This window comes from Brachyistius frenatus, unplaced genomic scaffold, assembly GCF_029030835.1.
Source record: "Brachyistius frenatus isolate BFR_SWC_R1_liver_20210118 unplaced genomic scaffold, ASM2903083v1 Contig_92, whole genome shotgun sequence".
Taxonomy (NCBI): domain Eukaryota; kingdom Metazoa; phylum Chordata; class Actinopteri; family Embiotocidae; genus Brachyistius; species Brachyistius frenatus.
The window spans coordinates 254,653-273,088 of NW_027210691.1; the positions used below are offsets into that span (position 1 = coordinate 254,653).

The window sequence follows — 18,436 nt, forward strand, 5'->3', positions numbered from 1 at the left end:
TAAAGGGGAGAGAAAAGGATCGCCTGAAGCCGCTCAGCAAGCTATCAATAGCCAATTACTGTTAGTATAATTAATCAAGGAGAAATTACTACCATTAACCTCTGGACTAGAGAAGGCTGGAGGAGATGCCTGAGGGTCACCGCTCTCATTAAGTGGGATTTAGTGGATCTATGTGCTCTGACTCATGTAATTCCTTCCCTTCACAGAAGAAGAATGACGAACAGAAGAGACAGAAGGCAAGAAAGCTGCAAGAAGAACGAGTTGGAGGGGAAAAGTGGGCAACCAAATAAATTCTTGGCACACTTTTAGTAAGAGGCCGAAGCACTCGATTGCAGTTCAATAGAAACCTGAAAATGTTCAGCACCCGGTTTAATTGAACCCTGAGGGAAACGGCAGCTTTTGTCAACAGGACCTATTCCAAAGTCTGGAGCTGATGATATATCATGTTTCTAAAGTGGTCAAAACAGTTTTAGTCTGACTAAACCTTAGAGCACCATATCTGGGGGCTCACGTAGGAAAATGTAGGCATCAAACACCGAGCTCTAAAAGTCAGATTACTCACTTTTAGTACTTATTTCCTTGGAAACTTTCAAAGAGCAAAAACTAGCGAAGACCTCGAACTTGCCTTTTTATTCCTTTGCATTTACGCAAATACCCAACGTCTGATGCAGGAGAAAGCTCAGAGATCTGTCCACCCACCTGTTTATTTGCATTATCTGATACTAAAATCATCTGCACAGAAATGTCACATTTGGTGCCGTGTTTTTGTACGTCAAGGAGCGCATCAGCAGGGAGTCAAAGCCTGCACTTAAAAGCCAAGGGAAATGGAAATGCGTGCGGTATTGTGAGTTCAGCTTGTTAAAAAGGTTCTCAGAAAATGCTAACAAACTCCAACCTTAAATGATGAATGATGAGGAGACGTGGAAATCTTTTGAAGTCGTACATCCATATTCGCTCTTCATCCTCGCCGTCTGCAGGCCTGACGGGACTTTGAAGTGCAGCTCGGAGGATAAAGGTGCAGCACGCCGAACAACACGCTGAAATGATGAACAATGAGGAACGGCCCCACAGAGAGTCTTTTTGATTGCATTTAGCTGACAAATGATTTTCTCCATTTAGGGTGCACTGTTACTTCATAAAAATGAAGAAGAGCCCATTTAGGAAATCCAGCATGTCAGTGTGATATGGTCAGAGGCATTTATTTTGATTGGCAGACACATCATTAAAATTCTGGTCACTCGACACAAGTACTCCTCCGGTGTGCGGTGTGTGTGTGTGTGTGTGTGTGTGTGTGTGTGTGTGTGTGTGTGTGTGTGTGTGTGTGTGTGTGTGTGTGTGTGTTTGAAGCTAAGCGATTGTGCAGCAGAATTCAGAAATGTGTTGCTGACACTTCTCAGAGCTGCAGTCTGGATGAGAACGAGCTGTAATGAGGTGAATCACCGAGGTAGCCGAGGCTGACTCGCATGTAATTAAAGCTACACGGAACAGAACGTGTACATGTAGAAGGAGCTCTTCTATGACGTGCAACGAGCTGTTATTTGATGCAGAGAGCAGGCAAGAAGAAAAAGTCAAGAGTGGAAACTTTCACTTGTCAGGAGGCCTGAGGGTTTTCACCGTTGCTGCTCCGCAACTTCAAACAGCGGCGTCCCTGTTTCCTCAGCGCTGAGAGAAGGAGTGTTATCGGCCCGACTAATTGGAAGACCGACGCCGTTTACATCCACGTCCTACATATCCCACTCCAACGGTTTATGTCTGAATAAGCTTCTGACTGTAGATATTCTGCATTATTTGTCTACTCGTCCACAACTCCAGCGTTCCCTCTGAAGCCCGAAGGAGATGTTCCCTCTGCACGTACTGGCATACTGCCGTGTATGGTGACACGCAGTAGTATCCTATTTATACTAATGGTTGGTAGGAGCAGAGCTGCAGTTGTGTGTGATGTTTAAAAGCAACAGTAAAGCCTATAAAATGTGTTCTGCACAGTTTAAACTGTATGATTGTTAGTGAAAGGCACTAAAAAGAAGGCACTGGTTCTGGTAAAAACTAACACTAAAACTAGTATTGTATAGTATAGTATAGTATAGTACAGTATAAACTTGTAGCTAAGCAAAATGTACACAAATTACATAACAAATATACAGAGAAAGTACCTTTCATCTGTACTTTTCAGTGTTATAAAAAATGTTTGGGTGTTTTTTTTTCGTGATGAAATATGTTTCTTTTTTTTAGATTGCTGAAACTTTAATGGTCCAGGTAAGCAAGCAAGGACCGCAGGAACAACACCACTGTTGACCACACAATGCTGAGTCAGCAACCCTAAAGCTGAGCCACTGTCAGTTCTAGGATCTGAACACCGCATAGCCTCGACTAAGACCTTGTTGCAGTATGATCCAGCCGTAAAGGGACCGTCAGAGGTGCAGGGAAAGATGAGCAGAAACAAGGACGACCACATTCATTACAGTAATGGACAACTATACGAACACCTTAACTCAGTACCAGGTACTCAAAGTTTTGCTTTTAAATGGACAAAAGGAATCAAAAAATAAAATAAAAATAACTAGAGTTAATTTTCATCCAAGACAAAATAACAATGAAAACCACCAACATTTCAAACCTTTGTGTGAGGTGGTCGAGACCGAAGTGAGCAACAAAACCTCACGATGAAAAATGATTCAGTCTCGGTTAGAGCAAAAACCCCAGAGGAGACGATTCTGGCCAGAGATCAAAGTGACGGTCTTTCTGGCATGATCGCACAATAAAGACAAATGGAAGTCATTTTCACTTTGATAATCCTCCATAATTCACCTCCCAACCTCTGAGCTGGAATCTGAGGAGGAGCACATTAGAGACCGTTTGAAGGCTGATGAGGTATACGGAGGCAAAAGGGAGGACAATCGCATTTGTGCGCGCATGTGTGGGTGCTGATTAGCTGTCTGTAATGTTTCGTCTCCGCGCCACATTCATTGCTATTCAAGGACATGACTGGCAAAGAAAATTTGTTTTTTTTTCACCCTTCTCCGCCCTCCCAGCAGGCCTGTGAATGCCCTTCGAGTGTGCATCCTGCACGTCTTAAATCATCAAAACGCCCAGCAGTTGCCTGTTGGAGCAGTGCTGCATGTCTGGTGCAGGACTTCTGACAGTCAGCAGTTTCTCAGAGGACGTCTCAGTTTGAATTTCAGCAACTAAGCATGGCGGTTGGGGAAACTTTGGAATTATGCCGACATCGGCACAACCAACGAGGGTGAAAAGAAAGATAATAATTGCAGATATTAAAAGTTGAATTATCGAATACTTGCATCCAAATTCTGTCATATGTTGGACTTGGTCAGTTCAAGCTAGATAATAAGACGTTGAAATAATGTCTGATAGATTGCAGGGAGTGGAGATGGATAGTAAAATCACACCAATTATCTAAACTGAACATTTGTTGTTGAAGATCATAATTTCTATATTATTCTCATGGACACATTAAATAAAACAGCAACAAACACACTGAAAGCACATCAGCAATTTATAATTGTCAATTTTCAAGTCACCATTTTGTAGCACATGACTGACTCTTGCTTGATAACTGTGGAGGAGCCAACACAAATATTAACTTATACTCTCACCTGTATTTACAAAAATCATTGTGACCCATGTATTATTCATCATTAAGATAAATTGTTCCAAAGTCCTTAGGAATCCAAAACTGCCTTAGCTGGCACACAGGACAGAAAAGGACAAACTAAGGGAACATGAATGCATCTGATTTAAGGTGAGTCTGCATTTACGAGCCAGACAGGATTATTACAAAAACAATGGAGGAGCTCGTTACCGGCTACCCTATTTATCTGGAATATATTTAAATAACCAAATTGGAGATACAAACAGAATTTTACATTACTGGATTATTTACGTTCATGAAAATGGGATTAATTTGTCCCCACGTACCGTCTAAAACAAGCAAAGCGCCATCACTTATTCAGCTCATTTAATGGAGTCATTGTGAGCCGAGTGTGAATATCTGCTCATTAGACTCCTCACACCTCTCTGATGTCTGCTCTCTGAAACACACTCCACCCCAGACAAACATCAGTCGTAGGAATACCACTTTCTTTAAGTACTGGACGCAGAGGGTTTGTTCATACAAATCAGCTTAAATAAGAAAATGAAATTAAGATTAAATAAATACTACGTCCTTTTTTGTTCTCTCTTTCGCATAAGGGACCATTATAATGTATTAATCTAAATTTAAAGGGACATACTGTGGAAAACTTTTGTACAGAAGCAAAAAAACCAAACAAATGAACCATTGAATAATCAGAAAAATAACCTGACCAACTAAAAATCCAAACGTTAATCCACCTTTGTTGTTCAACAAGAAATGTATTTTTCTTTTTCATTGTGGGCGTAAAGCACAAAGGATGATTATAGAGGTAACGGCACTAAAAAAATAAAAAAAGCTCCCTCATGCCGTCCTGTCAAAGAGGTGAAAGAAACCTAATCAGCCCTTTCCCCAGGCCGTCAGGTCTTTGTTCAGGTCACGTTGAAATTTTACTGAATTTATTTCACTTGACGAGAAAAGGCAATGAAAGGGATGTAAAAGTACATTTGAAATAACAGAGAAAAGTTTGCAGCTGTGAGAAATATCTGAGAGTCTACAGGAAAACAGATTTTGTTTTTTTTTGTGATTTGCATGCATTTCTTGCTCTCGCTCTGAGCCAAATGTCCACATTAAGAACTGCTTACATGGCAAATAACAAAGTTAGGAAAATTAGCGTGAGCTTCTCTGGGTTGATAATAAGTAAAAAAACAACAAGGTGTAGATCCGTTTCTCAAAGCATTACAGTGCATTGATAAGAAATATGTAAATACAGTGTATTTAGAATAATACCTCAATAACACAAACACCGACATTTCCGTCAATCCGTCACGATAAATCACGAGCACGCAGAGATGCAGGAACACTTTGTGTTTGACGAATGGTGGTGACAGGTGATGTCACAGGTTATGAATTATGACAGCGCTAAAATTATTTCTATTTCCCCGACTCCCAGTCAGAGCCGACGTGCGCCTCCCTACACTTCGTCACAATTCTGCTTCTGGGGTCAATTAGCAATTTTTGAGGAAGCAAAATGAGACGAGACCTCCGATCTGTTTATTTATGGCAGAAAAAAAACCCTGCCTGGGATGAAGGTACAACCTTGAGTTGAATCACAATATCACGGTTATTCTTTTCTTTGTGCTTCTGAACAAAACAAAAAAAGAAACGTTTGTTTATCTTCTGTTATTCAATGACATGTGATTTGTTTGGTGTGATACTTAAAGGGCAACTAACATAGACGGGATGCCAACATAGGCTTAAATTGCGCTGCAATACATTGTTCCACCACACAACATTTAGAGGCGCTGTTTCACTCACTGTTACCTTATATACCTAAAACCTAATCATGTTTTTATATCCATAATAGATGCTGATTCTGGAGATGAAATATAACACAGCAGTGTGTATATTGGTCTTTTAGAGAGGCCATTGGTTTGCTTATTATTCATGAAGACATCTTTTTGGTGATCATGTTGCTGGTGATTAGCAAAACAGAAGAAAAACGAAATGTTTGCAGTTGCTCAATGACGAGGTCATAATTACCTAACGGGCTAATTAGATACGTTAACAAACTGTTCAAGAGCAGATACCAGCGAGTAGGAAGGTGAGCGTGTGACAGCGAGTGAATCATTATCCCGTCACCCCAGCTGGTGAGGATGTGACACTTTGCCTGATATTACTGGGATGAGAAAATCTCTCAGCCAAGACGAGAGCTGAGCGACTCTCAAGGTTCAAAAAGACCGAAACCAGAAGACGATACGAGGTTCACGCCAGTTCGACGGCGTCTGCTTGTGTCACACTTCCTGCTGAGCGAATCCTGCTCTGCTCTGAAGGAGACAAATTCTGACAGACTCAGCGGAGGAAAATAAATAATCCTACAAAATGCCAGATGAAGGGAAGTGTAATCTGTGAAACGCCGTCGAGTGCTTTGATAAGGGAGGATTTTTACGCAGGTTACACAAAACCCCCTCCAGCTAAACGCTCTCAGCGCTGTGCCGTTGTTATATCCTTGTCACGCTTCATGTTTTATGGAAACTGACTACAAAGAGAAGCTGGTCAGAGGTCGACGGGTGTATTCATCTGTTTCAAGCACTTTGCTCTTACTTTCTTTAATCAATTACTGCAGTTCTGTTTCTTTTAAATCACCTAATAATGACACAGACAATAGAAAGAAAAAAATCCCCCACTTAAAGTCAAACCCGATGTTCAGTTCAATACGGCTGCATATTTTGAAATATGACATTCTCTCTGTAGTTTGTTTATTCCCTGATTGTTTAGTTGTTTCTGATTATTTTTACAACACAGAGGGAAGAAAAAGTTCAGTTAGCTTCTTCCTTCGCTTTAAAAAAACAAAACGGAGCTCATAAAAGTTCCCACACTGAACTCTACTGTTGTCAGAGCCTTTGAGCTACAAAAGAATACAAAATAAAACTGTATAATTGGGTGATAATTTGCAGTAGTTTAATCTCTATGATCTTGTTCTCGTTTCACATTGTCATTAAATTTGGGGTTAATATGACGCCGAATATTGCAGCTTCAAAGACTAAAACTAAAAGGCATTAGATAAGAAGAAAATGTGTTTCTGCAGTATTGTATATTCCTGATACATAATAATTAGACATCATGTCCATCCTCACGTCCTGTTTGGTAACTACCAGGAGAGATAAGTCTTTTATAATCCCGTACGGTCTGTTGATTGGAGGTCCAGTACAATTTCAGAATTTTGATGAGCGGGACATAATGAGCCGGCAGCATGAGTTGTCTTCACTAATGGTTTATTCAGTGTTTGTTGAACTGTTGGGTGGGCTTTCAAGACGATAAGTGTTATTTTTCTCCACGTATACTTGCGTCGCAAAGACCATTTCCATTTTCCGATCATCGCACTAAAGTTACGCTGCATGTTATTTCCGCGGAGCGGAGCAGACATCATGTTTTATTTTTGTGAAATAAAGGTGGTTGAGCTGGTTTTAACAGCGAATCATCACCTGCTTACCAGCATGAAATGGCAAAATCACTGTATGCACGATCCCAAAGCTTATAAACACTTTCAACTTCACAGCAAATATCCAATACAGAAAATAACATGAACGTGTTGAAAGAGACTGAGTCACACACCGCAGTCCATTAACAAACTAAACTAAGCAGGAAACTGTAATAGCTCAAACAACTAATCATCTGTGAGGCGTGTGGAGAAATAATCATGATGAATCAAGGCTTGCAGCACATTTTTTTCCTTCTTAATATGCTCCACACATTAGATGAGGTGTTTAAGCTGCAACGAGTCCCGCCTCTGGGCATTAATTCATCAGATCAGAAATGTGGGCTCCTAAGTGGAGAAGTAACAAACCCCCAAACCACAAACCACAAACCACCGGCCGTACTCAGAGGGGTGGAAATGTCGTTTCAAGCCAGCTGATCTCCTTCACAAGCCGCCGCCCGACGTGGCCGACTGCCTTCACCCAGCCGCGGTGGAAACCACAAAGCTCCTGCCCCAGAAAAACCCGGGTCAGACAGATGATTACATCAAGAGAACGGGTTTTCCAAATGTCACTGTGTGTGCCAACTGTCCTGCCCTTTACCTCACACCTGCTTGATTTGTCCTCATTCCCATCCACGCTCCCTCCTCCTTTCTATTATCTGCACATTCATCACCGTCTCGCGCGGTAAAAGTCAGTATACTTCACTCTTGTGAAAATCATCCCTTTTGTTCGTTTCTTGTGCCACCAATTCCTCCGTCTGATTAGATTTCAAAGCACTTTCAAAAGTCTCTGTTAGACTCTCCATCGGTCACAGTACCCCCCTCCCCCAAGGACATAAGATGTCGCATATTAAACATTTGTTTTCCACTACCTCAGAAAAGAACATTGAGGCTGCATGGATATAGAAACTAAGTTATATAAGGAAACTAAGTTATATAAAGAGGATAGTATTTCAATAAAAGTCATTTACAGATAGCATTTTTACAGAGAAGACTCTCAAGGCTTCTTTCTCTTTGATGGTCGAGCCCAACTCCAGAGTCTTCGTCCTAGTCTGAGCACAAATATAGGTTTTCTGCAGCATAAAATCCTTTGAGCTCTGAGTGGGTTGTTCAAGTTCAAACTCCTCATCAACACAAGGAGCTTTAAAATGTGGAGAACATGAAGCATTTTGCTCGTAGGTGTAATCAACTTGGAAAACTCCCGTTTATAAGTAGACGTTTGTTTTCACGTTAAAAAAAGGGACTTTTTACGGATTACCATAATTTGGACCGTAGTAAATAAATGCAATATTTAATTTGAAAATCAAAGGGTTCCAGTGTGTGTGTGTTTGTTCTGGTTTCCACCTGGGGTGCAGGAAGCAGAGGAATTATACCCGAGTTGGGTGAGATTTGTAGATACAGCGAACAAAGTACTGAGACCTCGAACCGCAACCAAATACAACAACAGCTTTCTTTGGACTTCGTTGGCATTCAAAATTCAAGACCTTGAATTAATGAAAAAAAAAAAAAAAAAACTAAACACGAGGAATTAAAATGAGTCATTTTCCTGCTTGCAGCACTTATCTTCCAGCTCACACATACAGAGTAATGATTCATGACACTCAGAAAAGATGTGTTTCAGAAGAAAGACTTACCTGCCAGAAGATGGTGTCTATTGTGCTGCCCAGGAAGCCTTCTCTCGTTTCGGACGACAGGAGCTTCGGACCGAGGATCGTCATGAACTCTTCAAAATCAACCTGCCCGTCACCTGACCATGAAAGAAAAAAATAATAATAATAAAAATAATAATAGGACAGATAGTAGACGAGAGGATTTTAAAGATGATTTCATCACTGTCGGCAGCTTTTGACAAATTAACGTAATTTAATAACCAGAAACTGTTCAGAGACTGAACCCATCCTGATCAGTCCAGTTGGTGATCCATCCGGCATCTTTAACCTGTACAGGCCCACAGGGGGCGCTGGAGTCTATCGCAGCTGACCATCGCAGGGCCGACACACAAAGACAAAAAACATCTATTCACGCTTACATTCACACCAATTTCAAATCACCAATTAACCTCGCGTGCATGCTTCTGCAAGTCGTTTTCTGTAATGTGAAGTAAAACTCAGCTGCTACATCGAATGTTTGGGCTCAAACAGGAAAATAAAAGCAGTTGATGTCTTTTGCTATTTCAATTTTAAGGTCAGCATGCTTTAAATCACACAGCTCAATGCACCGTTATTCTACTGAGAAGAAAGATTAGAAAAAAACAAATCAGTGAGCTCTGACTAGATCTATAATAGAGAGAACGGAGAAGATGAAAGTTTACAGCCGTTGGATCACTCACAACATGGAGTCCCGCATCGACTCCAACAGCACTGATCTGGGAGGTCTGCTCATATCTGTTAAAGCTCCTGCCAAAACAAAGCATCAAAACTCCAGACCGCAAGAAATGAAACGAACAGATCTTGGATTCAGTTTTGAACACCCTTTAAACCTTGTTTTTTTCCCCTGTTACTCTAAAGTTTCTATAATCCCAGTGAGGTTTCATTATCTCCCCCGCGGAGGGTTTGTCTGGTTTTACTATCTCTACGTTGGATGAACCAACCCCACACTGAAGCCTCTCGCTGCACATTATAGGTTCAGGGAATTGTTCAAAATGACGTGGGTGAAAAAGTCAGTAAAACCAGGAGAGAATTGAAATTTAAATTAAAGGGGTGGGCAGGTACCGCGCTGCGTTCAATGCCCTGTAGCTGAACTCAAAAGGCATAATAAATAAGGCCTAAAGCGAGAGGAAGTCAGTAACTGCACAGAAAAAAAAACAACAACACGTGATCACATGCGTCCACACGTGTTTTCCACATGTCGCAACGTACGATAACGTGTGGGAATCTTCTCACACGGGAATCTACGCGAGCTTCACATCGAAACCACGGAAACACGTTTCCCACGGGAACAATACGAACGCTCTGCAGGGAGTCATCTTCTATTTTTTCTGGTCTCGCCGTTGTAAACGGGTTCTCCGTCCCTCCTCGTCCCACCTGCTCCTCCTGTATCTGCACAAGAGGTCCGGCAACGAGTCAGTGGAAAGTTACTGATGCAAGACGACCCAATCTGCCCCGACCTACTGTTCCTCCGCTCCCGCTCGGACGGTGGCAGCCATTCTTAGACATGCTGACACTTGTCACTTTGACGCCATTGACTCCCATCCATCCATATTAAGCAGGGCGACGGGCCAAATGAAGCAACACCGAGAGACACCGGGGGGGGTTAGGGTTAGATGGATGACAAGATGGAGCGGGTGAACGAGTTCAAGGTAAAACAGGATGTTGTGTGTACGTCGGAGTCCGGCGACGACGACAACAACAACAACAACAACAACAACACTGTGGTTGAAATCTCCACTAAGTGGTCATTTGGATATTTCAGAATCTTGATGGTGCGACAACATCTCAGATTCTGTGGGTCTGTTTGGAAGATGTGTTGCGTGTCTTGGTAAAAAAAAAAAGAAGTCTATTCTCGTTTCTATTATGACAATGTTGTTGTCACAATCGTTCTCCCTCAGCCAGTCCGCCACTCACAACGAAGGGAAAATAAATGAATCACACAACTCCATATGACATTGACATGCCTCTCCCACACTTCAGCCCTTCAACCCTTTCTGACAATGAGCCTTCCTCCTTAATAATGAATGAAAGTTTTTAGCTGTGAATGAACATAACATTAAGTTTTATGCTGTTTGTTTATGTCGTGAGTGTCATTTCAAACCTGGAACATGAACTCCTAATGTTTGTTTGTCCGTTTTAAACAGCACCTGAAACTTTTACTACAGAGGATGAACCAGCTAATATTACTGAACTATTATTCTGTCTGGTTTGATTTCACGTCACACTCAATGTGAAGTTATAAAAGTTTTTAAGAGCAAACTCTGCTCTCTGATTAATCCTGATCCAGCTGCAAAAACCTGCTGACAAGTGAAGACTTTCACACTTGATATTCTATAATTACTACTTCAAATTAAACCTCTTATTTTGTCATTGATACTTAATGTTGTACAAGAAGTGCATAAAAATCCCAACAGAAAACCATGAAAACGCCAAATGTTGGGGTATTATTGAGGAATGTGTTCATCCTAAAAACAGACTTTTCTTTTTTTTAAGTAACCACAGTTTGCGACAGCTCAACGCGAGTCACCGAGTCACCGCCCGTGTCTGTCACAGCCGACGCCACCTGCATTCGACCCACTTTTTATTTGTTATATCACAGCCAAGCGTCCCGTTTCAGCTGGAAACACAGCGATGAATTATTCAAGTAGAGATGCGAAATCCGGCTCCTTTTAGTTTCAGACAAACAAATAAGATGAAAGATGGGAGAGACTACAAACTAGAGGTCTCTGTTAGTATTTAGTGAATACATATCTACACGGGTTGAACCTGAAGGTTTAGCTAAAGGTCTTTAATACCAAAATAATAATAAAAATAAAAAACCAGCACGTGTTCTCTGGACTGCAAAACAAAAGGCTGGTGCAATGCTGGGATCACGAACGAAGAAGAGCAGTCACACGTCTTCATGAAGGCCACGGAGAGCTCAATAACAATCACAGGGATCGGTTTGGCAGCGGCGAGCAGCACAACAGATAATCTGTCCTGATCTTCCACAGATCAGATGGACTCGGCTGCCGGGCCGAGAATCGATGGCTGCGAACGAGCGTCCGATCCTCACAGCTGCTCACCCGGCCGAGACATCCGCTCCGATTCATCCGCCGATACGGCTCCTTCACGCAGCGTCCCTTCCATCACCGTCTCGTCATCATTATACCGACGCGTACCAGAAGATCATTTCACAAATTGCACACTAATTTCTCCCGAGCAGCGTGAGCTGGTTCCTGATGTGGCAGGAAAAATAAAGGAATGAAGAAATTAGGGGGGAAACTTACAGATACGTCATTTCTTTATTAAACTAATCAATGTTTTCATCTATTTGCAATTAGAAAATAAATGTTCAGCATTACGTTTAGTTTTTAGTTTTTTTTTGCTGTAGTCTAGTGATGTACTACAAAGGGATTTTTCATCTCATCATACTCTCATTGATCTGATCTGCGTGAGGTCGGGTTACAACGTGCGTCACCGTGTCTGATTTATTACCGGCGGTGGGCAGGAACTGTCGTTCCACGTTTATAGCCAATAATAGCCGCAGCCTTTATATGGAAACACCACCTGCCCGGTCAGCTGCATCTGGCTGCATCTCGTAGGCCAATCGATCCACACCGTGTTTGTTCTCCCGCTCCATCTTGTAAATCAGTGAGATTCTTTGGATATAAAAAGCCTCTCTCGGCCGGCAAATTACCGACCGAGCCGTCTTTATTGAAAAGAAATTCTTCGAAATTAACGAATATAAAGACCTCGCTTGGCATTCAGCCGACCTTCAGATTCAACGCCACCAACATGAACTAAAAGTCCAGTATTTTCATGAAGATATTCATCAAAACTAACAAGCTGACTCGGGTCATTTAAGCACAACTCGGACAAATTCAGATTAAATACGCAGAGCCAGAAAGATAAATGACATCCAAGTGAATAAATAAATGAAGAGCGTTACTCGTCACAGACTTCCGGAGACAAAAGCCTGCGTGACCTTTGTCAGATCTGAAAGTAGCCTCGCCTGCTTCTTCCAGTTGTAGCAGATGCTACAACAACATCCGTCCTTCAGGCATAAAAGCAGCTCGAGTCTCCTGAGATCCTGAGGCGGGTGAGTCAGAAGAGGAATAAAGGAAGTACAACTTCTTAAACTTTTAATATTCAGCCTTGAACATTGACAGTATTTCCCTCTCCGCAGTAAAACTGAACAACATTTATCAAAGACGGTGATAACGGCATGAAGAATTGGATTTTTTTTTTTTCCTCCCATTTGCATTTTCCCATTCTCGCCTTATACATCTTTAAATGTCGGCCGGTTATGAAACGTCAGTCACAGTTAACGCAGACGCCGTCGCCTGTGAATGCGTCGATATCGTAGCGTTTCGTTTGTTCTGGCTGAGCGACCGAACGCCAACTTTCCCCAAACATTTTATTATCTCGCAGATTTATTCATTCATGTTGCGACATCACTTTCAGATATCTACTTTCAGACACTTTTATGTCTGTGCATGATGTACCGCATGAGGCCAGGAACCCATCCTGCAGTGCACAGAACATTTGTGTGTGTGTGTGTGTGTGTGTGTGTGTGTGTGTGTACAAGCACACGTGACTCACCGTCCATGTCTAGTCTCTGCATGATGATGGCCAGCTCCACTTCACTTGGCATGTACCCCAGAGACCGCATGGCCATACCCAACTCCTGCTTGGAAATGAACCCGTTCCCGTCACGATCCAGAACCTTAAACGCCTCCCGTATCTCTGCCAAGACAAACAGGAGAGAAAAAAATAATAATCCCGACTCAGCATTTACAAACGACGCTCGTCCCCTCCCGCTTCCGATTTGTAGAAAGGTAAACGCGTGTTCATTTCACAGCGATATGTGGATTCATCTGCCAGACAACTTTGTTATTCCGGGTTTTTTTTGGGGCGATTCCCCTCTCGTGACTTTGAATTCCCACTTTTGATGAAGTGAGTTGGCACTGCCCCCCCCCCCCCGTTCATTGTCCTCTGCACACCTTTCTTTACCTTTCTTCTCTCCCTCTCTTCCCGTCTGACCTCGCTTCGGGCGGCGCGTCATGCGATCGGTCTCGCACCGCTGCCTCAACTTAACGAGATCAATTCCAGCCATCGATTCATTTTCTCCACCTTTCTGTCACAGCCGCCGGCACCTCGGCTCGTTTTTAATCTGTCACATTCCCCTTCAGTCTGTTCCCCGTGAGCTCTTGTTCAGTTCATATTGTACACTATATATTTTTCATCTTTCAGCTGAAAATCCAAAAGCAACATTAGTAAGTTGGAGGAATAAGAGTTGCTTATGGGGCATATTATCTGTTTCCACATTTAATTGTGTGACATCCAGGTTACTACATTTTTATCATATTTTACTTCAATGCCCATTAAAAATATCACAACTGCATGAAAGCTAAATTACAGGAACATAATACATACATAATATTCAGCTTCTGTTGGGACTCATTGCCATGAAGATTTAGCTCAATGATCATTTTTTACAGTGTAGTTTGTGCTGTTGTTAATGAACAACAGGTGGAGGACTGCTTTTACATCTCATAATGCTTTATGATGTTTTCCTCACAATATTTTGCAGAACTGGTGACTGATTTAGCACCATTTCAAGATAAAACTGTTCATTTACAGACGGGAGAACAACGGGTGTAAGCGAGTGACCAGTCACATCATGAAACACGAGACGTTTCATTTTCAGCAACATCAGCGCAGATCAAAGTCATTAAATAGTAAATTAATTTGGTCCAGATTGTGTTTTAACCTGAATGTGATCACGTTTTACCAAAACAGACAGATTCTCAGATCAGAAACAGAAACTGCTCACTTCGACACATTCGTCAGCAGCTGGTTGACCGGCGGCTCAACGTGTCACCGAGGCGTCGGCCGGCTTCGCTCCGCTTCAATGAATGCGTATTTCATAAGTGTGCCTACGTAGCGGAGAGGATGTACGGTAAGAGAAGTGGGAGAGACGACGGGCATCTGGTGCTTTTAAATGGAGGTGAAATGTCACTTCTCTGAGGAACACTGCGACTGCGTGACATGCGTGAGCACACTGTCGATCCCTGAATAATTCCACACTTCATCCTTCCCGGGAACCGCGCAGGTTTTTTCTTCAAGGGATATATGAAGGACATAGACCAAACCTTTCTGCAAGTTTTAGATCCAACAGCAACAAAAACTGGCACATCCCAGATTTAAAATTCAATACAAAATTTATATTTGACAAGTGCAAATCATTTTTTGTAATGCACATCTAAATAAATACACAAAAACAATGAAACAGTACGACACTACAAAAAACAGAAAAATCCATCGTAACTGAACGGAAATGTGTTTCTGTTGATTGTTTTGTTTTTGTTTTTTCAGAGAACAAACACACTAACAGCATTTTGTGACTGCTTGAAAACAGAATTGCCAATCTGGAGCAAAAACATCCAATAATAAGCCCATCAATCATCTTATTATCTGCCGTTCTGCCGAGATTCTGAACCAACAAAGCGTAAATGGAGCGTGAATTATGAATCGTGTCATTACGTCGAGCAGATTGTTTTGACTGTGTTAAGTACCGACTGTAGATATAAAGGAACATGGCGTGCTGTTGGCTGCTGAATCAGCGCACCTAAAGACCACATCCTCATTTGCAACAACCCAAAGCTCTGTTTTACAGATCGTATTTTCCAGAATGAAAACACACGAACGCTAACAAACCGTCACATCAAAGGCACACGGATTACTTTGCAGGCATTGAAATGAGTGTCTCATAAATAAATGTATCAGCGAGTCGAGCCTTTGTGAAGCGCTTTCCTGTCTGGAGCTCGTTGGAACAGAATAACAACGCTGGGATTGCGTCTGTATGTTGGAATAATTCGCTCTATTTCATGCACAAGTGCTCCCGTCCGTCTGGGAAAATACTGAGCTGCCAACTGAACACCTGACATTTGACACAGCAATATTTTTTGCACAAATAAAATACTAATCCTAATAAATACCCACTTCCATGGAACGGGATCGGAAGCGGTCGATTTTTGTCTCGTTTTGTATCCTGGTTGTGCCTTCGTAATGTTTACCGTCTACGTGAGCATGTGCGTGTTGTGCGTATGCTTGAATGACTGATGTCGCTTTACTTGAATTATGCACTCTGCTTGCCTGACCGCTGGGATGCAGCACTGATGCTCGGCATTGACAGACTCACAGCTGGAACCGCTGCTGGAGCTTCAGCACCGAGCCGACAAACTGCAAGCAACAAACATGATGAGACGTTGTGGTTCAGGACGCCGAGCTGCGTATTGTGGAATAAAATAGCATTATTACGTTATGTGTATATGCAGTGGTCTCCATTAAGTATATTGTTTTATGTTGAATAGATCATGATGAGCTTGATTTATATCTGGGGAGAGTTTTCATTGTTGTTGTTTTTATTTGGATAGAAACACCTGCTGAGGATTGTGGGATTATTGGACGTATTCAAAGTGCGTGATGTAAAAAGTCAAACGGGTCTTCATATTGCCAAATCTACCGTTTGAATTAAAATATCTTACTGCTGTATCCTCAACAGCAGAACGCCGTGCGGTTGTTTATATTTACGTGTCTCTATTTGTGAAATGGAAAAACTTTGTAGGCGTAATAACATCAGACCAACGTTTAAATGACTCCTCAGCATCTTTAACACCGACGCTCCATTTCAGATGAGCGCGGCGTTGCTATGGCGCCGTATTGGTGAGTACTTAAGGTGTTGTGACATCCCAGTGTGACTGAGGAGAAGGAATAACACCGTCAGCACCCTGGACAGCCCCCCCCCCCGGAGACATGTTGTCGATTGAAGGTTTAGAGATCCGGTCTGCCTGGTTCTGATTGTACAAACCAGTAGCTTCACTATAAGGTAGCAGTTCTGCAGGAAGTCCAGACACACAACCTGCCAGGTGGGAACTGTTGTTTATATGGAGATGATGTTGGAAACCCTGTTTCTTCTCCCTCTATGCTTCAGGGGGAAGCTCAGCGCTGGTGGGCTGAACAGACTCACGCCAACCCGTCGGCTTCCTGCCGTCTGGTCTAGCTCAGCATGCTCTATGAAAGAAGAGCACACGTGCCAACTAGGAAGGATTTCTTCTGCAAGCCTTTCACTTAACATTTAATAAAGCAGCCTATTTTAGATCTTGCTCCAGGACTACTACTTTTTTTTTTTTTCCTTTTCTTTTTGTACTGTGAAGTCTATTGGAAATCCCCCTGGAGTACCACTGGGGATAATGTGTCTAGATGCTACTACTTTGTCGGTCCGGTTACTGGAACCAGAATAATTATAACATACTGTAGAGTATAAGAACAACAACCCCTAAAAACATACTTGGTGAAAATAGCTCAATTTAACATGAATATTTAATCAAACTAAATGCGTTTAAAAATGCATTCATGTCCTGGTGTGCCATCTTTTGAACCAATTTACGTTCTGAGTAACGTCTACTCGTGCTGGCCTGAGATCACAGATGCAGTTAAAATTTGATTTGCATAAAACTTGCAGAGAGACGTCCTAAGTTTTCCCTAAATTCACAAAGGTAACCAAAGTTTGTTGGCTGGATGTAAAGTACCAACTTCACCCAGCAACATCATCCCTCAGAAACAGCACAACAAACAAATAAGGAAATAGCGCACTGAACAAACAAGAACTTGATGTTATTTACTGACCTCTTTATGTCTATATTTGGCATTTATATTATGTAAACAACATTTTAATATCTTTATCAAGAGTTATTTGTTGGCAGGAGCTTTTAAACAGAAATTATGTTCAATTTAGTGAAACTTCACAGCCTCTAAATTACTCTCACTCATTAAATGTGACATTTTATCTTTGCAATAACAGCTCGTTTTGTTCTTTCCGGAAACAACAAGATTATGAAACTTTACTCAGCTTGACTCTAACAACATATCAAAGAGCATAAAAGGCATAAAGGTGATTGGATTTACATAATGAGAGAGACAAAACGATCTGCCCTGAAACTAAGTAGGGAGGTGCCAGAAGTGTAGAAATTGCTTCCAGAGCATCTCTGGAACAAACCTACGAAGAGACTTTATGATACGGAACCGACCACATGAATAAATTAATAACAGCTGCGAAAATAAAAACAATGAACAGTCACAATTGTGATGAAGTTGGTCCACTACTTTCAGGGAATAGTGAGGAAGGTTGCACAAGAAAAAGAAACAACACGCTCAAACCAAGTTGAGTGACAGCAGCGCTCCTGAAACACAGAGCAGCGGCTCTGGAGGCAACAAGTCCATTTATGTTCACGGCGGATCATCTTGTGTATTCTGTTTCAAAGAAATAAGTCCCAGCCCGACATCCTCCAAAGGATATTTACACGCCCTGTACTGTAGTTTAAAGCGTGTACTCAAACACGCAGGCACCGTGTGGAGAGAAAACACAGGTCAGGAAACAGTCACTCTTCAACAGTGTTGCCTAGACGACCGGCGTTAGTGGCGATATAAATAAATGTCAATATATTTCCTTGACTATAACTTTAATTTTCACAAAAACTAAAATCACGGTTTTGCAGTTGAAGTTGGTCACAAAGTCGCCTTCGTTTCCTCCGAAGCTGCGAACGAACGAACGAACGAGATACGATCGATGCAGCCGGCCGTCTCCGAATGACTGACGTATGTAAAACACTGCAGCATTATCCATACCGCGAGAAACACTCCAGGGCCTGCTGCTGTCTGTATGCATCCCAGCAGGCA

General features: G+C 42.0%; 1 protein-coding gene across 4 annotated transcripts in view; it reads right to left on the bottom strand.

Moving 5' to 3' along the window:
* Window positions 1-18,436, bottom strand: part of caln1 (calneuron 1) — a 44,219-nt gene that overhangs the window by 14,760 nt on the left and 11,023 nt on the right. For all 4 annotated transcript variants that reach the window (XM_069710530.1, XM_069710529.1, XM_069710528.1 and 1 more), the window contains exons 3-4: window positions 13,298-13,441; window positions 8,699-8,811 (exon numbers count right to left, since the gene is read on the bottom strand). In XM_069710530.1, coding sequence (XP_069566631.1) covers window positions 8,699-8,811; window positions 13,298-13,441 — 257 coding nt within the window. The remainder of the gene's footprint in view (window positions 1-8,698; window positions 8,812-13,297; window positions 13,442-18,436) is intronic.